The 24295-nt window shown below is 45.0% G+C and overlaps 1 protein-coding gene and 1 long non-coding RNA gene across 2 annotated transcripts in view; one reads left to right on the top strand and one right to left on the bottom strand.

Moving 5' to 3' along the window:
• The window catches only part of LOC142775783 (uncharacterized), a 670285-nt gene that overhangs the window by 585935 nt on the left and 60055 nt on the right, over positions 1–24295 (top strand). The gene's annotated exons all lie outside the window — the stretch shown is intronic.
• LOC119176520 (uncharacterized) overlaps positions 1–24295 on the bottom strand; it is a 130372-nt gene that overhangs the window by 58018 nt on the left and 48059 nt on the right. The window contains exon 2 of the mRNA XM_037427846.2: positions 18349–18739. Coding sequence (XP_037283743.2) covers positions 18349–18739 — 391 coding nt within the window. The remainder of the gene's footprint in view (positions 1–18348; positions 18740–24295) is intronic.

Raw genomic sequence — 24295 nt, 5'->3', positions numbered from 1 at the left:
TTCATGTTAAACTGTTTATTTGGCCGAACTTGTGGCCACAAGAAGGAAAATGAGATTACAGCAACACACTGGCACTTCATGAAAGCGGTGAGCACAGCGTCGACCGTTGATCAATTGACAAGCGGCGAAGTGAGTCGGAATTTATACGCTTGAGATCAAATATTCTAACTTCATCGCTGTCTGCGACGTAGGTTCCAGGTTAATCTGTAATGTTCACAAAGTGAGCGTAATCTTCACAAAACGATCTACAATAACCATGAACCTACTAGAACAATGAGGCACAGTTTTGCACTGAACATTCCAGAGAGGCTTTGCAGGTGAATACATAATAAAACGTAAGTGTAAAGAAGGAACACGCATGGAAATATAGAAAAAAAAAGAAAAACGAGGAACGTACAAGGAGAACGGCCGGCTCAACAACAAGTATACGCTAGTCAGTTTCAGCAACTCTGAAAATTGCAAAAATTCAGACCGTGGAAGTCGGAAGTTCTGAATGCGGTATTACTCTTAACCTAAAGAATGTTAATTTTGATCAGCCAGCCAGAACAACGTCGGCATATACAGTAAAGCATATGCATCTGTTAGACGTGTATAAAACACATGAACACACATGAGACACAATGGAATGCAAAAACTAGCTGGCATTGTTTACAATTGATTTACTATGGACATTCCCCTGAGAAAAGAAATGTATTGTCTTGTTCTCCAAGCTAAATTGCACAAACTCGACTGGTCGGTGCTGCCGTATACATGTTTTGTCGACAGTCAGAAAGGAGCCCTTTTGCACTGGGCTAAAAAAACAACCTATGCTGCACTAAACAGAAGACATCTAGATTACTCCGATAAATGAACAAGCATTTCTACTCGCACCATAAAAAATGACATGTAAACCATAATTGCGCTCTCATTTAATATACCGAATCCATTCGTGCGTGACCATTCTGCTAAACAATAGCCCGTATGCCGAAATGAACCATACGAAGACGCCTCCTCGTTTTGTCTGGATGAACGTAAACGTTACCTTCAGCGTGAGTTTGCGAATGTGCGCACTCAACAATCGGTAGACTTCCGTTTATACTCGGCGTGCCTTGCACGTCGCTATTATTAACAGATTCGCATTTCTTATTTTTGAAGTCATAAACCTTTTTTTCTTCTTCGTGCCGTGCAAACATTTGCTTAAGGAATGAGAACAATCACACATAAGGCGAATCGTGACTCCGTCACAAACAAACCGTAAGCAGGACTCGCTTGTTGTTAGAAAACAAGCTGCGTGCGCAATAACCCTGCTTTTAAATGGAGAAAGAACCGTCTGTTCATAATGCTCCTGTGGCTGAACCACAGGCGTAGCTGTGAGTCATATACTGGAGCCGGTCCCTCCGCTTTCGTTTCCCTCTCTTGACAAGTGCGCACGGAAGCACTCGAAATTAATGCGTGTACCCGTAAACACCATAGCTTGACCCTACATAACCAAACAAAATATAATCATTGGTTTTATTCTTCCGAAATAGCGGAATTAACATAGGAGGCGCCAAATAGCTCGGGGTCTCCGGATTAACTTGGCCATCTGAATGGGGCTCCTTAACGAACGTCGTTCATGTCATCACGATCGCAATGCCCTCGCGGCCGAGGGAATCGAACCTGCGACCACATGCTCGGTAAGCGAACGCGACAGTCTATGAGTGATCTCGATAAGACAGGTAACGCCGCTCTGTCACCTGTGATACAGGAGTCAACGAGCGTTCTACATACGAGCGGCACGGGAACGACGCGCAAGCGAATGCCTAACCACATGTATTTGTACAACGCGGTGCTTCAAAATGAGCGCGACATGCTGTGATCTCGTTCTCTGCCTTCTGAGACTTATTCCACTCCTGTAGGAAACACCCCCCCCCCCCCTTTCTCTTATGCAGCCCTGCATTCTCGGCAACCGACCGGCCCGCGGTGGTCAGTGTTCCACGCACACTACGCGGCGTGGACAAACATCGTCGCACGGTTTCAGGATTCCGCATCGCTGCCACATATATGCAGCTGCCGCACGCTGTGTCCAGTGCCACGTTGTCGCTGCAGTCTCCCTCGGCCTGTCAGCCACTGTGCGCGTCTCGCGGTTTGAGGAATCGGTATGCGGTAGCACCACCGCTGCGCCCAGCCGAGCCAGTCGACACCGCCGCGGTCTCCCCCTCCGACCACCACTGGCACCAAGCAAACGTATAAAACACGTCGGCCTACTCCTGCGAACCGCATGATCTCTAATGCGAGAAACACGATGCATGTGCCTACAACAATTCAGTCTTGCGCCCACAGATCGAAAGAGCAGCAACATAGCCAAAAACAACGCCGTGTAAAGAATCACAGACACGGCCAAGAAAAAAAAAAGCGCATAAATCATTTTCATGTCTCCCCCCCCCCCCCCTGTTTTAAGGCTTCCTTCCGTGCTTCTTCGCAGGCTGCAGCCTTTTCTTTTTTTTTTCGTTATTCCTCAGCGCCGCGGGCAGGCCCGGTGCAGGGGCTGCCCTTCGCCGCGGGACGGCGCTGGAGCGACCCCGGGCGGCAATGGCGGGAGTCATATATTAGAATCATTGTCTCCGGCAGACAGACTTTCGATTGATATCACGGTTTTTCATGATTTAGGCTTCGTGAACGCATCGCGCTTGTTTCTCGGCACTCGCCTCTTGTATAGCTTGGCGGTTGTTTATAGAATGCCCACCTCACTTATATGTACCGCCTTATTTTTTTTTTCCTCTCTAATTCGTTTCTCGCCGTTCTCTCTCGGACTGCTGAATGCCCGCTCGGCATTTAGCAGCTGGGCGAACTTAGTTCCAACCAGGAGTGGCTGTTTTCGCACTGGATCTATATCTCAGACTGGGTACTATGCAGCTTGCACAATGCCTTGAGAAAAAGCACGCCCTCATCGGCTGCTCCCGCCATATGCATGAAGCACGTCCGTTCGTATGCCGATTTGTGCCTGCGCGACAAAAGAACAAAACATTGCCCATGTATCTGCACCTTTCTCTGCAAATGTCGTCGAATGACGATTATCTTCCATCTGGAGAGTGTGAATAGAACATTTAATTAGTGTTCTGCGCGAGAAATTCAGTGAATGGTGTTTTGGAGGCGCTGCGTTAAAGTGCCTCGATGCGCGCAGCGGGTAGGTAATAACACCACCGTATCATCTTGTACCAAAGCGCAGGAAAACACCCGCCTTTTCGCGCATAGCGTTGTATTGTCATCTTAGTGTAATAAGCGCTATGATCCTTAAAATTATTTGTTTATGACTTTTACATTATAAAGAAACACGCCACAGTATATTGACGTGTTGACGTTCTGCCTCATATATGCGCAACATTCGCTTTTTAATTGATACTACGCGTAAGTGTGAGCGCAGAAACCAGAGCAATATCGGTGGGCGCTGCAGATGTGGTTGGATTTTGAAATTAAAGGCAAACAAAACAAAAGGCAAAAAGACAAGCCGTTTTGGGTGGCAAACATACAAGTCAACAGACAAACAGGCCAAAATCTTTGCGTCGAAGTATCCCAAGAAAGACTATCGTCTTAAAAAAAACAAAAAAAAAACTCGTAATTGTTATGCGTGTGCGCCTTGATGCGCGAACTGACTACTTCCTCGCTGGCTGTTATAACGATTGCCATTCTTCAATAAATTGGCAGTTATAAGCGCAGTAAAGGATTCGCACCTTTTTCTGTGACGCATTCAATCTCCACATGTCCCTTACACATTTTCCTACCTTGGATAACTTGTGTTTTAATAGAAAATGTTGCGAAAGCTATGGGAATTTTGAGAACACGCCAAACACGTGAAGCTGAAAGTTGGACGCCGAAAGCGATGATGATGATCATGATTTGTGGGGTTTAACGTCGCAAAACCACCACACGATTGAGACCCGCCGTAGTGGGGGGCTCCGGAAATTTCAGCCACCCGGGGCTCTTGAACGTGCGCCCAAATATGAGCACACGAGCCTAGAGCATTTCCGCCTCCATCGGAGAAGCAGCCGCCGCAGCCGGGATTCGATCCCGCGACCTGCGGGTCAGCAGCCGTGTAACTCAGCCACCACCGCGGCGGGGTGACGCCGAAAGCAAGAATCAGTTATTAACCTACGAGGCAGGAGTTACCCTTACAAAAATCCTATATATGGACTTATATAAAAATCCCCATATATGGCTACATCAGGAATTGGGCATATCTGGCCCATATACGGAATCCCCATATATGGGCCGTATATAAACTGATATGTTCAAATCCTGATATAGCCATATATGGGCCTTATATCCCCATATATGGGGGCTGCTGTATATGGCCATATATGGCTATATATAGAGGCATCCATATAAGGTCTTATATGGATGCTTTCATATATGGCCTTATATGGATACCTTTATATAAAGCCATTCAAATATGATTCATCTATATTAGTTCAGCCTGTGTCACCGGCAAAAAATATAGCTGCTCAAATCATTCTTCAGCTAGAAATATACCTGTTTGTTGAAAGGTCTGCATGCAGTCACTATCATCTCCAAAACAAAGCCAGTACATACCCCAGAACATTCTTGTTCAATTAAGTTATCCTCAATATATCTCAAGTTATTCTCAACAACAATTTGCTAAAATGTAACTTGGCATCATATTTAAAGTTTGTGGTGGGCACATGTCACTGTTAGTCCACTTTTCCTGAAGAGATACATTCTTTGTGCTTAAATTTATTGCTTACTTATCGACACTTTTTTATTTATCTATTTATTTCATTACACACAGCACCAATTGGCATTACATTGGGGGAGCATTTACGAAAAGTAGAATACAAAAAACACATAGTCAGCCAAACAAATAATCAAAGTCACATGAATCACAATCTGCAAGAGAAATTCATATATAAATCGGAACATGTTCTAACATATAAATCGGAACAATTCTAACATGAAATAAAACAAATATTTGGGAGTGTAGAGGCAATGCTAGAAGGCAGCTGGTTCCATCTTGTAATTTTTTTTGGTAACAAATCATTTTGAAACAAGTCAGTCTTGCATGCGATTATTCTTATCTTGAACCTATGGTCAACACGGTCTGAGACATAGTACGGTGCAAGTAAACATTCCGCTTTATCGATTCCGACTTGACAAAAATAAATAGCATAAAAGAACCCAATTTGAGTTTCGTAAAGATATCTTTCACAGTGTGTTATGTTTAAAACTTTTCTCGTGTGTCAATGGAGCGTCCATAGTCAGTCAAAACGAAATATGTCTTGCTATTGACCGTATGAACTGCGTGTGCATTGAATAACTTAAATGAGTTGATAATCAACTTTTAAGAAGTTCGGTCGAAAGTGATTGGTATGCAAGCTTGTTATGTACAAGTATTGTCACTAATGACCTATAGAACAACTGCTAAAACTGGTGTCTATAGGTCTCTGTGCGCGTGGGAACGGAGGCATTTAACAATATTTCTTGCCAACGGGACACTAAAAATGTACTTTGTAAACGTAATCCGCTTTCCATTTTGCCAATAATGCATCATTAACGTAACAGTGGTAAAGAGCTCATTCTGCAGAAACTCCGGTGTAGGCATCGGTGGCTCTCCATGAAAAATCGTCTTGTCAATGATCGAAAATTGAGAGAATGCAAATAAAACAAATATTATAAATTTTCGGGTTTGAGTGATGATCGAAATCATGCAGGCAATTTGCATGGCATGCAAGTGCTCTACAACACAGCTATGCATCTGCTTGGAAATAAAGCATGAATAACTTCCTCTTGTTGTAAATGCAAGGAAAATAACTGTCATGCTTAATAAATACATGTATCCTGCATGCAGGTTTCACAACACATTTAATATCGCAGCTATATTGCATAATACAAGCGTGCATTGTCATCAAGCATCACAACACGTTATTACCAACGTGACTTCGCGGTCTAAAGACAGCCAACCATTACAAAAGGCACACTGGTTACTGCACGTATTTCCTCACGACTGCGTAGTGGGTGCATAAAGTTCTAAAACATTTTACACACATTACACTGAGAAGCACGTTCTGCTGGGCGAGTTGGTACTTCATCTTAACTTAGTTGCGCGAAAAAATTTGAAGTGCGAAAGGAAGACACCTGGACACAGCGCACGCTAACAACTGAAACTTTATTGAAGAAAACAGACATATGTATGCGGTTACGACAACACGTGAGGTGGAAAAAAATGATTAGATGAGCAGACATCTGATCATTTTCTTTCACAGTGTGGACATCGTGTGGTGGACGGCACTGCGCTGTCGTGTGGGAAGTATTATTTAGAATTTATTTATATAATTGTAGATCACAAAGCTTCTTTAAAGGAATTAACAACCATTCTTTAACCAATCATCATATTGTAGAGAGTGTGGCTGCGCGCCCTTGTTTGGAATACGGTAGTTAAAGCTAAATTCAGTGGCACGGTATAGCGCGGGAAATCGGAGAGGCGTATTTCATAAACAAAGCTGGTGATTCATGTGTCACGTAACTCTCACTTATGTTGCTTGCTACTGAGGTAGCTTTCCTGGAAGCGCATCATTTATACAATCTGTCTGCTCATCTAATCCTTTTCTTTCACCGCACGTGTTCTCGTAACCGCATATATACGTATGTCTGTTTTCTCCGACAATGTTTCAGTTGTCAGTGGGTGCTGCGTCTAGGTGTCTTCCTTTTGTATTTCAATTTTTTGGCGCAACTCAGTAATTACATAATATTTCTTGTTCTTTAAACTATGTTACCCCTTTTTTACACAAAACGCAGCCATGTGCGAAACCTTCATTGAGACACTTTCAACCTTCTCAATTACACAGTACTATTCCACAATTAAATTTGTTCAAGTAGCATCATGCAATAAAGAGTACACACTGAGTGATTGAATTACGCACAAGAAACAGGATCGATACTGCTATCACGTTCAACTGTGAAAAACGGAGCTTAACGGTCCCCCAGTTTTTTCACACATTGCAAGCCCTAATGCATCATACCAGTTTATTTGTCGGCTTGCGTAAAACTATCTACAGTGCTCACGGATTAAAACGTGACATCACATTATTTTGTGTAACTATGTATGCGGGTATGCGCAGTTCCTCAAGATAACCACGCGATTTTGCGACATCAGTAACGATAATGTCGCCTGTGATATACGCATTGCAGTCAAACTTACACTTATATCACCCCGGTTGTAGATGGCGGAAACTAAATTACGGGCTATTAAGTTTTTCCATTTGGATCCGTGACATAGCACCCTGCTTTGAAGAATCAAACTATCAACAAAATTTTAACTGCGTGTCCTTATCAAAACACACGTAAATATAAAAACAAGTAGAACGTAGACGAAGAAAGATAAATTCAAACGCAAGACAAATTCAAACGTGGGCTCATAAATCTCATGACACCCTTGGAGTTTGAGATATGCAACTCTTTTTTATTTGTAATTGCGCAAGTTGTAATTCATCCTTGGTTTTTCCTCAAGCGTTAAAATGAGAAAAATAAGACACAAGTATATTTACATCAATATATTTATAAAAAGTACAATGGCAGAAAACCAACATTTTCCTGGCGTAGATTTTTTGATTAAATAGAGCACTGTCTGGATCAAGTGAAAAAAAAAGAAAGTTGTCGTATCGCTTCAACAAAACAGCCTAATGACGTAACCACGATTAGCATAAAGTTATTTACTCAGCAAGCATGCAATGTGGTATGTTTTTGAGTTATCATAATATTTATGAACAACGTGCGAAGGTAATGAAAATGATGAACTTACCTCAACATTTAACCGAGACTTGTCTTTCAAGGAGCCTGTTAATCCTGATAACCTATTCACACCTTAAAGCCACCACGTGCATTCGTACTGCTTTAGGAAGAAGTTTTGAAGCAACGCTTGCCCGCAAGCGTGGGTATCTATTTTCTTCTCGCACGAAAAGTTGACGATCGCCAATCCAGCAGCGTACAGACGCACACGCCCACAAAAACACTTCCACGTCCGTCCACAATTTCGCCACGTACAGCGAAGTAGATTCCTCAGAGCTGCGCGATTATCTTGTGTAAATTGGAGCAGTAGTTGAACACGAAATAAGAGCAAAAGGAATGAAAATTAACAAACTCGATCAGCACGGCACCCATGACTCGGGCGAGCAAAAAAAAAACCACAATGACGCGGATGGATACAGTGCACGCAGGCTTGACAATGAATATTGCAATGGATACTACATTACTCCTTGAGATCAATGATTTACGCACTTTTCACTAGAACTAAATTTTCCTGAGCTTATTGGTGAACGACGTTTCATTTTTTAACTATTATTGACGCAATGTTATTACCATACGACTGAATCTTTGTGCAAACTATTTTCTTCGTCGTTACTTGAAATGGGCCGCGGCACTCTCTTTCCTGCTGTGTCGACTGTCGACAGACTGTTGTATGCCACGTACGGCAGGGCTACATGGTGCCTACGCGCCACGCTTCTTCGAACAACTTTCTCCGAAGTGTCCACTCATCCGACGGGCGCCCTTTTTTGTATTTTTTTTGCTGTGCGCACCCCTTGCAACCAATGCAGTCAGGCGAGTTTTTTCGAACAATGGACTTCAACTTCCTCCCGCGGGCCCAGAAAGCTGCACGTGCAAGACCTTTGAGACAGGCATTCCGTGGAGCTGAAATCGCTGCTTCGTGTACGCTGGCTACGAAGACGCGTTTCAGCGGAATTTTCATCTTATTTCGCAAGCATTTAAAATGATAATAATAATATTCAATCAACCAATAATCAATCAATCATTTTTTAACCTACCCAAGAACAGCCATAGGGTCTTTCATGCTGGCGCGCGCGAAAAGAAAACAAAAACAAACAATACATTACAGACTGTCCACAGAAATGCAAAAAAAAGAGCAAAAAACGAGCAGTCGAAAAGAAATCAACGCACAATGGAAACAACAAATAAAAGAGTAGATATTCATGGAATGGGACTGAAAAATAATGTAGAATATACATAACCGTGGCGAAGGCTTCCTGAAAGACGGAAAAGGGAAGAATCTGTGCATGTGCAAAGCTACGTTAGAACAGGGCAGCCCTCACTGACAAAAAAAAATGACTGTAGACTATGAAAAACATAACGAATTGAGAAAGTTGACGTTAGATAGACTCGGTATTCTGTAAAGGATAGAGTGTTGAAAGAAGCTGGCAAGTACATGCAACGGCCGATTCTCTCTCGATAACTTACGCGGAGTTTCAAAATTATTGCAACCGAGAAGGGCAGAATATCTCACCCTGAACTAGCTTGTAAAGAAATAACAGCTCAGCGTGATTTTGCCGGCCGTTAACTGATGGCAAATATAATATTCTAGCAGTGTTGAAAGGATTCTAGTGAAACGATGAGGGTAAATACTTATGAAATTTTTCTGGACTCACTCAGTGGCGCTACTGCTGGATTTAGCAAGGCCATTCCAAATCAAATATGCATATGTACTCAAGTTGACCACGACATATCGCGGTGTACAATTTGTAGAAGGCTGTAAAAGAACCGGATTCTCGCGAGATGTTGAGCCAACAGGAAGAGAATGAAGGCCTCGCATGGCAGCACATTTAATGCAAGTAGAAAAAATTCAGCATGCTATCAAAAAGAACACCAAGATAATTGATCTCAAAAAACTTACATAACGACGCAGTATGGCAGCATATGGATTTGCTGTTGGGCGTTTTGCGAAATACAGCAACAACAACAACAACAACAACAACAACAACGATAATAATAATAATAATAATAATAATAATAATAATAATAATAATAATAATACACTCACATCATTCTGGCATGGCCGAAAATATCTAGCCACATTGAATGAAATGCCAGTGTCCGGGTGCCCATGAATCTCTATACGTGAGTGTGCACTTGCGCAGTTTGGTGGGTATGTACCGGCATACATATCTTATAAGTAAGTGCACTACCGTGTTGGTGTTGAAAAGATATGTTCGCAAGCAGTTTGAATTGTTACGCGCCTGCACAACAAGGGGCTGTTTACATAATGTAGAGTTTGGCTTAGGTATCACGCCAGCCCGCAAAAAATGTGTCATACTAATTGTATTCACAAGGCAATGTTTAGGCTAATCCTGATGATGGCACGTGCGCTTTAGTGACCTCGACTAAGTAATGACACACCGACACAAAATAGAAGTTTTGTGAATTCGGCAGCCTACGTTAAATGTTGCTATAAAGCTTCAGCATTTCATTACATGGTCCATTAAATATGTATCACGTGTGAGTCAGTTGCACCTTTCTTAACGTACATGTCTATGACGTGAGATTTATTTGACGCTTGCAAACATTATACTAAATTATTTGTTCACTTGTGCAATCATAAAATTTTCGATAAATTTACTATGTGCACAGCCAGGAACATTATACGTAGCCAAAGGAAACGCAAGATGTATTTTTGCAATAAATTAGTACAACTTCCATCTTGAATGTAATCATAATAGTGCCTGCAAGTTGCATTCACGTAAGTTCTTTTTGTTTTTGAAAATACTCCCTTAAACATTGCACTGCGCATGCAATTATAGTAAATGTCTGCTGAAAGCAATCGCAGATGAGGGGTCAACAGGATTAATAGAAATCTTGTTATATGAAGGGAGCATATAGCCATCAAAACTTTCAAATAATCAGGAATTTTGTCCACCGATGTGGAAGCTAAAAGCGCATTGAAATTACTATTTCTTGCTGCCACTTTAAACAATGCATTAATGTGAACAATATAAGTTGCATGCATTTTGTCTTTACATAATACTATATAGGATTGCTCTATAATAACAGCGAGGTTCGGAAGCTTCAATACGTTTTGTGACTTGACACGCTTCCTTCCTCGTAAAACATGTCTGCTCTTGTATACATTATTTACGTCGTATTAATTGCAACTTATTTTTTCAAACCTAAATGCCATGAAAAATGTACGAGTTAAATTACACGAATGCATGCATATATGCATTCAACTGAGTTGCAACTAACACGTACACAACGCTGACCTGAAATTTCGGTTTTTTTGCACGGCAGAAACAACATATATACGTAATACTCCTATTGTTATGAAAAATAAGCAGGTCAGCTTTGTGTACAAATTGTTATATATTACAATTCGCATAAAAGTGTGATCACGGTGCTAAATATATACGTGGTTCATCCCAAATAACAGAGCACTTTTACATATAAGGATCCACTTGATATGTTATATATGGTGTGGCCGTGCCTTATTTGGCCGGATTTGACTCCTTATATGGGCCAACCGCGTCATATATGGCCGTATATAACCCCATACATGAACCGACTCCGCCAGATATACATCCATATATGCTTATATGTGGCCACATATGCTGTCATATATGCCTATATATGGCCACATATGCTGCCATATATGCTTATATATGGCCAGATATAACTTATATATGGGCCATGTATGGCGTTTCCGTAAGGGTACAGAACACGCGGAAGTCTCAGCAGATAAACCTGAAGTGTTTGATGTCAGGCAACTCGCTCCTATAGAGAACAAAACACGCAAACGGCTGCCTTTTACCACGGCGCTTACGTATTCCCTTTAACAACAGATATTTGCTACGGTGTATAATTAATTTAACGTAAATTGACTTTTTGAATTGAACGTCTACTTCATTGCAAAAATTACCGCCCGCAGGTGCTGGGGATGTAGCACAGTAACGGGTGGGAAACAAGATAAGTGCACTTCAAAACTGAACTGCTCGCATCTATATATATAGGGAAGCAACAACTGTAGGTAACGTTTTTTTTTCCATTGAATTAATTGTGCTCCAGATGACCAAAGCAATTTAAGAGCGGTCTGTAATGTTGGCGTGATATATATACGTAGAAAACGTACAAAAAAAAATTCCTCTATTGCCATCAAAAGAACTTTTTGCATGGTTTCATTCATGATATTCCCGCAGGTCGCAGGATCGAATCCCGGCTGCGGTGGTTGCATTTCCAGTGGAGGCGCAAATGTTGTAGGCCCGTGTGCTCAGATTTTGGTGCGCGTTAAAGATCCCCATGTGGTCGAAATTTCCGGAGTCCTCCACTACAGCGTCTCTCATAATCATATGGTAGTTTTGGGACGTTAAACCCCACATATCAATCACTCGTGATATTCGAATATGCTTGCAGCATAAATCTTGCTCGACTCGTCTGAAGATGGAAATCTATTAGAAAAGATGGCTGCACATAGCATGTACCAAACAATCGAATAATTAAAGTGAAATTACTAAAACAAGTATCGTTATTTCTGCCGAAAAATCGGCTGTCGGGTTAGAAATACGGGACACTGAGAGTTGTTGCAATAACGACAGCATGAACCGCAACAAGCTAACTATAAGGCTCGTTTTCAGGCTGTGACGAGAGATGGCGCTTGTTACAAACTTTCCAGGTAGCGATAGGCGCCTCAGCGGCGCGGCAGCGTATATACGCGCTGTGCCCATGTAACGAGTGGCAGCACTTCCTGCTGTCGTAAATGAGCAGCGGCGCAGCTGTTTTCTTTCACAGTACATTAATTCCGACGTAGTTTTGTCTCTCGCTGCTTTTTAAAAAAAGTAGACAAATGCAGTGCAAAAGGCGACATAAAAGCCGCTGTAGCGCGAAAGGAACCATTTGCACCTCCGCGAACTGCAAGTGGAGGGAGTTCTCGGGTCGTTTTCCGCTGGTCGAACACGAGCCTGCGAGACGCGTTATCCGGGTGTATACCGTTCACCTGGCATAGCACCAGCGCCACAGTGAGTTCATCTTCGAGACGTCACCGCCGGGCAGGCAGTCGTTGCAACTGCTGAACACCATCACTCAAGTTCTCGCAAGCTTGCAGAAGTCTATTGCTTGAGAACACCAGCAGCACCCCCACGGCTTCACCATCGACATGATCTTGGATGTATACGGTGCATGCATACAAGTTGCGTAAAGCAACAAATGAACTGCTCTGATTTCAGCCACGGGACTGACCCACCATCTGTGGTGTCAGGCGCGAAACTGCTGTTGCTATAGAAGGGCACAGTGCTTTCTTCTCCTCTCTAACCTTTCTGCTCCCTTTCACAGTGCACGATAACCTACCGGGCTCAGCCAGGTTAACCTCTCCGCCTTTCTTTTGTCATTATTCTTTATCAGACGATGCAAGATATTCTCTTCTGGTAATCGCGCGCACGAGTTAAGGGATGACTTTTCGAATGCCGACACACTTGTGGAAAGATACGCAGCGCAAAGTATACCACGACCCCGATACCATTTGCACCTGATTGAATATACGCAATTGCAGCCGCTTGTGATGCTTCTGTCGTGAGCACAGAATGCAATCAGTTTAGCATTCATGCATGCACTGGTAGTGTTTGAGTATTGCACTGTTGGGGGAAAGGAGACCACAGTATTTCTTTTTTTAAACTGCATTGTGTGCAACGTTGACGGCCACCGCACCGTAAAGGTGAAACCAGAGTCTTTCAATACGTTCAACAAGGTTTCACCGTGGTGAAACTACGTGCCAACTAGAAGCCAATTTCAAGCTCTGCTCTTATCCTGGCTAACCTCTCTGCCTTTTTATTCCATTCTGTTCTCTCTCTTTCTTTCATGACAAAGAGGGTCAAATATATAGAAAAGAAAAAGAAAGTCAAGCCAGTCCACGTTCCCATCCGTGTCGAAATCGCACATGCGAGTATATCGTACGGTCATCCGGTATAGTTCATTTCGTCTCGTGTATTGACAAGAAGCCGATGCGCACGATTGTGCACCGGCTTCTTCCGCAGACTAACATGTGACAGAATAAATACAAACAAAATTATACGTTAATTATTGTTTCGCCACTACTGCATTAACAAACTGTGTTTTATTTTGTTTTTGAATGTTGGGTTTTGATGTTCAATCATACATTAACTGCACTAAGACTGTTCTCTTTTCTGCACACATTTCAAACTGATCCATACCGCATGTATTCTCATTCTGTACGTTTGCGAAATTCAGAATGTATTTCATTGTTTTCAGCATTCTCCACCCTTGTAAATTAAAGCTAAACTCTTTCCTCGTCACGCTGTCGCGTGAGCGTAATGGGGTTTCATGAAGCCACCACATGCGGCTTTTACCCTCACGTCCGCTCTTTTTCCGCATGATTTGAAGAGATAAAGTAATACTTCATTTCATTTCATTACATTGCGTAGCAGCTGAAGCGCCACCATGCAGGCGGCTGCGAAGGCTGCAGTTCACCGAAATGTTTGGGTACAGAGCATTCGTTTTCATTTTATTTATTCACTCTGTTAAAATTGTAACTTCTGCAAATTTCCATTTCTCTTTACTCTCTGGCTTTAACTATTTCATTCTTTTCGACTTTATACAGTGAGTGCCGAGACAAAGCAAGAGTGATGTTGTTTATGAACAAATGAAGTGCAAAGTAACTTGTAGCCAATCTTCCCACTTAGCGATGTTTCTGTCTGTCCATGTACAATCATGGCGCATGGAGTTCAGTTCCGACAAGAGGCTTTTGTCAGAACCCACGTATATAGGTTCCAGAAAGTTGAGCGCCCAGCGTATAAGGTAGACCGCACAAAAATCTTCAACAAACCCTGAGGGCCGAGTCTCTACGCGATTTCCAGAGAGTAGGACGGCACGCCAGTTAATCTCGCGGTGGTCATCACGGTCGTCTGCAGTGCCGCGCACAGCGCAGTCACTTCGCCCAACGACGCCACTAATTACATCCATTACAAGCCAGGCCAGTCGAGGGCACTCCCTAATTAGTCGCGTGGAGCCGAAGTGCGTCCCAAAACACGGGTACAGCAGCGAGGGATTTTCCCGTTCCCTGCACTCCCGTCCGAAAAGCGCTCACTCAGGGCCCCTCTTGGAAAACAGGCGCGCGAAGCGAGGCGTTGGCCGGACCTGGCTTTCATTGCGTCGTTGCTTGGGCCGGCTCTTCCCAAGCTGGGCGCGCGAACGCGTTATGTTGGCGGCCAACGTCGCCATGAGTTGGGACACGAAGAGGGCCGAAGTAGGCCTTCCCGGAGTGCTTCCGTAATTAATGGCGCGCCCAACAACGCCGACGCCGTAATTGCATACGGACAAGTGAGCTCCAAGTACCTCGGTGCAAAAATCTACGGCGTGGCTTCATCCAGCGCAGTATTATTGCTTGTGATGAGGAGAAAGCGGAAGCATTATCAACTCACCACACTTTTCAAATGAATTATAGGATGCACCAGATATGTCAACCCAATGGAACTATGTCGCCTTCATTTCTGAGTGAACTTCTATGAATATACCAAAGTTTCTGTTTTTTTTTCTTTGTTTTGTCACCCTTCTGCAGACCATGTGCCTGTGCTCAAGAACTGTGTTCCCAATGTACTTCCATCGCTGTTAACATAAGTGAAGGAAACTTGTTTCCATGCGCAGGCTTCCCCTTCAAACACGTGTGGCTTGCTCATTTGTCTTTACGGACGATGAAGAGTTTGCAAATCACCGGAGAAAGCGTTATGAGAGCCAATACTCTACTGCGAGAGGGTGGTCAGATTTAACCTGACCGTCCCCGAGTGGGCCTAGCTAGGTGACATCGAGTTAACTCGCGCCTAATTGTGGAACTAATAAAGTTGTTTCACTCACTCACTCCCTCACTTACTCACTAAACGAGCGTGGCTTCTCAAAACATGATTCACAGCAGTCGTCTTTAGCGATGTCGGTGCAAGACTGAAACATTGACTTATAGGTTGCACTACATTACTGAACGGCAGCAGACCCACCCACACACAAAGAATAGAAGCGCTGTGTATTCGTAGTCCTTCTATTCTTTGTCTGCGTGCGTGTCCGTCCAGTCATGAGATATACAGGTACACGTTTGCACGAACGAGTGCAACGCGGGTCTCCAGAATTAAGGGTCGTGTGGCTTGCCTATAAAAGTGGCGGACGGCGCGTTGTTTCGCTGTCGCTATTGTGCGAAAATCGACATTCTGTATATACAGGCACATGGTTGTTGCAGTCGTGGCGTTAAATCAAACTGGACCACCCTTTATCGGGCAGAGGTCTCTGCAGCGCTAGCAATTCGAGTGCGTAATATGTCCGTGTCACGGAGGATCCGTGTATGTGACCGCCGCAAGACCTGCCCCCGTATCGCTCGTCGGCGACGGCAACAGCAGCAACATAAGCGGCGATGGCGGTGCGCAAACGCCTAAGTAATGTTTTTCGTCACGCGCAAGTTCCGTTTTCGATAACGGATAGACGCGCACATTTTTGTGCTCCTTATTCGGCGCTGCTGATGCATGTAACTGGCTTTCTACGGCAGCGGCACGGGGTGTCGCTTCTTTCAAAGCCAGCGTATACATCGCAACCCTGTCGACGCAGGAATTTCCCAGGTCACAAGGCAGTGTATCCGATCGGAATAGCGCCTTCACTCGCACGGCGACACTCGAGCAATGGTGATGCCCCTTTTCCGGCTCTGCGCACCTTTACAACCGCAAGCGCATCAGTGGAACCGCGATAAGCCATTCGGCAATAACGTGAGCTTGAAGAATATTTTGGCGCTCCCATGTGGTGCCAGCTGCTTTTCGCTGCCGCACATGTATGTAGGGAAATAACAACAATAACAAAAACACCACAAAGTGGGCAACAACTCCTACTTGTATATATGTGCGTATAAATTTTTAATGGCTCACAAGCCTGAAAAATCAATCAAATAAATACAAAAATTAAAAACCGCTGAATTTTTTGCACACATCGGTCGATTTCCTGTGGTTTAGTCACAGGAGAGGTCGGCCTGAAAAGCGAGTTCCTAGCTTGCTATACTTCTCGCGGGGGTAAAGGGAAAAGGGAAAGACAGAGAAAGAGGAGGGTATGATGAGGGGTGATTGTGATATAGCACTGTATGACTCACTGCGCACAATGTCTCGTTCGGTGTAGGACACGCACAAAAATCTCTACATTACCTACATTAGGAAATGCTCAAAAGATGGGAATATAAACCTGTCTTAGTAGAAATGCGAGCAGGCCCTTTAAGCTGAGTTGCCTAAAACCCTAAACCCAGCGCGTTCCCCCAGAAACCAAAAGCTTATTTTCCGAAAAGGGTCGGCCGTCTAGGTGATCTGTGAGGCACTTAAGAGAATGTCTTTCGACCACGTATTGAAGGCACACGCAGAGGATGTGATTAATAGTCTTTGGCGCGTGACGCCAATTGCAGTTAGGATGTTGTTCCTGTCCAATCTTGCATAAGTATCGTCGCATATATGCAGCAGCCAGCCGCAGTCTATGTAGTAGCGTTTCCTGCTCTCTCCTTAGTCGACTAAGGATAGCAAATGTGAAACCTTTAATTGTGATGATGGACGTCCAGACTGAGAGTAAATTCAGCTTATACCGGGAGCAACACACGGAAATGTCTTCACTATGCACGGCTTTGCCGAGCTGCGCACAAATTGAACGATACGTAAGCAGTGCTATCACGGGTACCAAATTTTCGCGAACGTTCTTAACAGAAAGGTATAACGACCAACTCCATGACTCACTTAGAAAGGACGCCGTAAGTGATGGAATATTCTTATTCTCTACCATGATCTGGCCCAACACGCGGACACGTATACTTTGCTTTGACACAGCGCAAAATCAGCGTTTCAATTAACGCTGACTGCGTATCATAGCAATTTTCGACGCGCCCGATACAGAAATACTGCAATGGTCACTGTCATGATAAAGGAGCCAATCGGCACAATTAAACCACTGAACTCGACGATAGCAAGCACACCTCTCTACAAGACACGCCTTTCTCGTGCGGAAACAAAGAAAAGTGAGAAAGAAATTTGAGCGTCCCATACATATTTTGCTGACTTTGCTTCAGCGACAACATTTCAAGAGAGATCACGCTATTATGAAGGAGTTTGTTGGACGCTGGCGTAAGGGTCGATCGACCGGTAGCTCAACCAGCGGCTTACTTTACGGAACCCGAGTACGAGCGACGTCCGCGAGCAATGCTCAGTATAGACAGACCCACTAGACGATGCTTGAGAAGTTGCTACACTGCAGCGTGGATATTCGCTGCAATACACGCTCTTTCTTTTTGATACACGCTTTTCTATTGTACCTATCACCAGCGGAGGGTAGCCAACCAGATGCTCTTCGGGTCAACTTTCATGCATTCTCTATTTTTCATTTCTCTCTCTATTTCTCACTACCTCTAACTTTGAAACTCTCCTTACATCACTGGAGGGTGGCATACCAGTTTTGCCTACACGGGTTAACCTCCCTGCCTTCCTCGCTAACCTGTTTTTTTTCCCTTCTTTTTCTTTCTCTCTCCTCTGTTTTAGGTAATTACTGCTTGATTGGAGCTTCTACTAATAAAGCAGGCTATGCATGGCTCACCTTCCGGACTTCGTGATGATCATCTCGGTGCCGAGATCGTGAAACTTGTCCCAGAGGTCCTTGTTCTCGAGGTGGCAGTCTACGTGCACAAGTTCCTCCGAATTGCAGCGTGGCTTGAGACCGGCCGCGTAGGGATTGTTCGACGTCTTTGACGAAGAGGAGCCGCCGCCGCCGCCGCCGCTGGTGCCCGCGCCGGAGTCTCGGGAAGACGTGCCGTCCTCGCCCTGGGTGGACACCGCCGGCGACACCGTGCTGCGACAGGGAGATGGCGACCGCGACTCGCACGGACTCAGCGGGGCGTCGCTGGACGGCGCGGGAGAAGAGGCCGTCGCCAGCCGGCACTCGCCCGCGCTTCCCGGGGACGCCTCCTCGGGCTCCTCCAGCAGCCGTTCTGCAACAACATGGATACTATCAGCAGACGAAACAAGTGATATCGCCACCAAAGTCCGTGCTCATTTCCATGTTCATTTTCTTCATTTCGGGGCCTCAAAACGGTTACTTGTATACCATGCAGGTTAACCTCCGTGCGTTTTCTTTTTCATCTACGTTTTTTTCTCTCTCTGTCTTTTAATAGTAACTGTACGGGTTTAGCATACCAAAACCACGATATGATTATGAGAGACGCCGTAGTGAAGGGTTCCTGAAATTTTGACCATCTGGGGTTCTTTAACGTGCACTTAACTTTAAAGCAGACGGTTGTTCCTTGATTTCGCCTCCATCGAAACGCGGCAGCCATGGCCGAGCATCGAAACCGCTTCCTCGAGCATAACAATAAGCATCGCTATGCAAATACGGCGAGTTTTTCTTCATGCTGCTATAGCTTGTTCCCACTAGTGTTTCTAAGGTGTTTTATAAAAAGCTTTTGCGAACATGACAGATCGTTTATGACCTGCCATCGTGCTGCAAGACAAGCATGCATGTTCTCTACAAGACAAGTTCTTGCGTATTGTATATACGTTTTTTTTTTTGTCAAGAGTTAAAGTCGGACGTATCTACAACAAAATGACTGGTATAAAAATATCTTGAAGGACTTCAGCTTTTCAATTAAAGACGGTTGACCACAGTTGCTTTTATCCACTTTTTGAATATATCTATAATTTTGTAGTGTTTTTATTATCATCGTCTTTCATTTCTTTGCTACGTAGAAAGAAGCGGATAATAACGTGCTACTATTCACATGAAGGGGGCTGAAGAAATTGCGCAGACAGAAATATTAGGCACCGCCAAGTGCCCCAGATAGACAAAAAAAAAAAAAGAGGCATCCGCGGAACCGACGCAGATGTAACGCGATACCGAAAGACACTCTTTATCAGCATCTCCGCGCGCTTCCGAAGCGACAGCGCGTGGTTGACGTAGCGAAGAGTCTTCTTCATTGGTGCTACGAATCGCCGAGTCAACGGAGCACTATTCTTGCCCGTGGCGGGCGAAATGGCGCGCCAGACCGAGTGAGTCAACGCGCGGCTTTCGCCGACGCGCGCTGGAATAAACGGCCGGCGTGCCACGGGACCGCCCGAGCAGCGCGAGCCAGCGGCGGGGGCAACATAGCAGTCACACTTCCCGCTGCGCAGGCAGCATCTTCGGGGAAGGAGCAAAAAAATGCGGCGCCCCCGGGAAAGAAGCTAGGCGGAACGGAGGCCTCCCCTTCCGACATGCGGCCTAGGTGTGCGCCGGAGTACGACCCTGGCTGCCAGCGAGGCACGCAACCACATCTGGTGACCTACCGCAGCCACGCTGGGCAACAGGAGACGCTGTGTCGCTTCTCGACCGTGGCGACAAACTCGCCATCGACTCCGGCTTGGGCGCCAGACCTCCCAGATGGTGGTGCTTGCCGCCGCCGCTCTTCCCAGCAACGATGGATAACCCCGAGCTGTCGCTCTTTCCGCTATCGGAAATCCGCAGCTTCGTCGCGCTCTCCTCCGGCATTTTTTTTTTTTTTTCTTTCCGGTCCTTATGCCTCGAGCTGTCCTTCCTCTCGCCACCGTCGAGAGAGCAGCGTGCTGAGCGGACGGTGAACGACCCGTCGCCGACGGTCAGCGCCTGCACAGCCTCGTGTCGTGGCACTTGGCGCGATGTCCACATATAAGGTGCTTCCAAGCACATGCTGCTCATCATGCATCAGAGGCCGCGCAACGACAGCTATCCGAAAGGGCCTCTTGTGTGCGCGCCGCCCGCAGCAACGGTCGCTTTCGGCAACACGAAGGCGGCAACAGGGCTGCGCGTTACGCTGCGTCCTAATGACATGTAGCATCACACAAATGGGATTGACGGTGAACAGGCCTTCGCTTTCTCCTGCAATGTGTAGCTACACGACACGACGGCTTCTCATTTTGTTCTTTGCGCACGCAGTGACATTCACCGATACCTTCACATATATAGCAATCAGATTGAGTGTACCCGCATCTGTTTCACTCAGTAAAGACAAGAAACCACGCCACGGTCAGAACTATGCCCTCAACTTTGCCTCCTTGTATATAAGCCAACTTGCATTTCTCATTTCACTTGTGGAAAGTGTGAATTGAGGAACAACGGTATCACTTGTTGTATTCTAACCGCTAATTGTGATCACTGAGGCAGCTATATGAACTTAAGCGCAATAACTTCCAGGTTCTTAAATAATGTCCGTCCAATTGAGCACTATACGTTCACCATAGTTCACAAGGCTTTATTATTGCAAAAAATAATAACAAACTTATACTTTGTACCAAGTATTTTCAGTGATACTACAAATACCCTTATGTAGCCTGAACGATGGGAAAATCGGCTCTACACTAACTAGTTGCTGCTTCCTCTCTGGTTTTAATGGGAACTTTATATCTGCAACCGAGGTTGCAATGAAAACCAGGATGGAAACAGCCGCTAGATAGTGCCTTGTACAGTACACAATCACCGGAGTCCTGAGTGTGTCCGTTCGTAGGCTTTTGAATATGCCTGTGCCATCTTCCATTCGTATTCGCAAAACTTGAAATGTTTTCAAGAGAAGATGCCAGCCAACCGTGATGCTGGGCATACTGGTAGCGCAGCCATGGCTACAGGTCGCGGTGAATGGAAAGCGAGGCCATGCAAGCAAAAGGCTGCACGCATTTGATGCGCATGGTCTGTATACTCGCATCATCACGTATTCTAAACATCACACGTATGGCGATGAAAAAATAACAATAGTAAAAAAGTAATCATAAACTGAACCTCTATCGTCATGGCAGATGAGGTCGCCAGAAGGGTTAGTCTCTGGTCGCACGCGAACCTTGTAAGCGTTTTCTATGCAGCGCCAGTGACGGTGCAATTAAATAATAGCTCATTCGACAACACAATCAGTCCGCGAGCAATAATGCCGATGATAAGACAGCGGGGAAAGGAAACAAAAAGCCGAAAAGCGCGCAAGATGAAAGCAGCCGACATGGCAGCAGCGCAATTACCTCGCTTTGACATCTGTACCGCGAGGCCATGCACGTGAAACACGTCAGCGACGTTTCGCAGTCGGTTCCGTCGCGACACGTACATATAAATTGTCAGCAGTACGGGAACAACCAAAGGACGGTCTTTTTGAAGAACTGTGGCCGGGCACAATATCCGATAAAACAGGTCCCGTCCTATTATAGAGGGGGTGCTCGGCGTGTACCAGGCTGTAAGCTTGTTCCTCGCGAGCTCAGTATACTTACAGCGCGTATCGCCGGCGCACCCGGTCGCGGAGGACGCGTCGGATATGTCTATCAGGGCGTGTGCCCGGCGGCCGGGGAATGCGAGATGAGCTGCGCTATCTTGGCGCGCACCCGACACAAAGGCCGACCCGAAACATTTTCAAGTGCGCTTCCAAATGGCTTGGCACACTTTGCACTAAATGGATACCCCCCAGATGAGCCCATCTTTATTCCATTCACTCGCGCCTCGGGCGTGATGGAAATGCCCGAGACGCGACCAGCTGTGGCCACGAGTCTGCCGCCATGCAATACGGGGCGGCATCCTTGCGCGTGCAAGACTTGATTTCTATTTGCAGAAGGCCTATGCGCGGCTTTATGAAAGTAAGGGAAAGCCACTTCATCCACAACGATGGGTGCAGTAGAAATTTCCGACATTGCCTTTAGGAGGAGCCATTCACAACGGGCGGCCGCACAAGAAATACGATAACTTATTTTACTTTTAAGATGCCACACGATAACGCGGTCTGTTCCTGCAGAACTGAACCGTCAACAAGCTTTCATTAAGGACAAAATTATATATTATAGCTGCTCATACTGCGGCATCCTAAGGGTAAAACAAGTGTTATGCCAGGCCACGTATAACAACTTTCGCATACCAGGCTACACGCTGATGCTCTGGAGTATTTCAGAAAAAGTACTCCATGCACCAGAATTCACAAAAGGAGCTTGCAATATGTTGGGTCATTTGGGCGAGATGACTTCAGCAAGTCATGGTGCTGAACATATGTGACACATGCGAAAGGTCGCCTGGTAATGCAACTTACGAATCACAAGTTTTAATCGCCCAGTCCTCAATACTGGTTTACGCGATCTATAATGCGGGAAAGAGTAAAGTTTCGGTATATAAAATCAAGAGGAACCACAAACGAACTTCGCGAACTCTACGTATAAACATCCCTGCCAGCCAACTGATCACAACGAAGCATTTGCCATCAGCATAACGAGAACCGGAAACAGGAAAAATAACAGGCGAGAGCCCATTCACAGAAGACTCTTGTGCTTGAATTGCAAGCAAATTGTTCATAAGATGCAATGGTAGAAAGCAGCCATGAACACAAAGCTTTGTGAATTTGGTCTTTGAACGCCTTTACCCATTTACTATAACAAAAATGCGACATTCACGGACTCTGTAAGCATGACGTGCAGTCCTAAATGTGTGTTTCTGAGTTATCTCTCGAAATACGGGTGACGCTGTGCGCGCGAAAGCGCGTATTGTCTAGGAATTATTTCCAAAAAACCACCGCGTGCTAGATTCAGGTGCACGTTAAAGATACTGCAGGCGCCTCGCACGACGTGCCCCGTACTGAAGTTGTGGTTTTGGCTCGTAAAACCCTGGTGATTGGGAATTACTCTCAATTGAACTCAGGCTGTACAAGCACACGAGCTCACAGAAGCGAGCTGTATATTGGTGTCGCAAAGACGTCGCACCTGTACCCGCGACCATGGTTATGGTGCTCGGCTATAGTGAACTGCAGGTCGTGGCCGGGATCGAATCCCGGCTGCATTTTCGATGGAGGCGAAAATGCTGCGATCTGTGATTGTTAAAACAGATTCTGAATGGTTTTTCGGTGTGGCCATATGTATTGCATGTGGCCGATGCCACACTCAAGCAAATACACTACATTGAATGAATCACAATTAAAGCTGCCCTTAATTGTGAAAATGAATTGGTTAAATGTGCTGGTTGCAGTTAATGAAGTTTATATATGAGGACAAACTTTACAGCGTGGTTTGTTGCAGCGGATATACAACTAGTACGGTTAGTGGTAGCAATTCCAGGTGACGTAAGGATGTCACCAATTATTTTTTAGTGTCTACACACGAGTTGAGGGAGCTCAGGAAAGGCCTCTTTTAGTCTGTCGCTTTGGGTGAGGATTTTGTAATGTTTACGCAGTATACCTTTAACCTTGGGGATGGACGCTCAATGTGTTAGTACCAAATTGGCAAACTGCAGCCCGTTGTCTTTTATGCTATACATTTTAAACAGTCCATCCGATCGCATTCTCTGGCTTGGTGCATCGCCTAGTCAATAATTTTTTTTCCTAATATTATCGCTTAAGAAGCTTCTTCTTGAGAACCTGGCAACAGGAATTATATCTTGATCTTCAGAGCATATGCACCTGAAGCGTTGTGCCTGGCTGTATGGAATCTTAGTCTTCCAATTGCGCACGTGGCTACTTTCAAAATGAGAAAAAAAACTGGTGATTATTTGTTGGCTTTTTTAAAGAGCTTCGTAATGAGGCGTCCATGGT

The sequence above is a fragment of the Rhipicephalus microplus genome, chromosome X, assembly GCF_043290135.1.
Source record: "Rhipicephalus microplus isolate Deutch F79 chromosome X, USDA_Rmic, whole genome shotgun sequence".
NCBI lineage: Eukaryota > Metazoa > Arthropoda > Arachnida > Ixodida > Ixodidae > Rhipicephalus > Rhipicephalus microplus.
The sequence above is the reverse complement of the archived record's forward strand: the minus strand, read 5'-3'. Positions and strand labels throughout refer to the sequence as shown.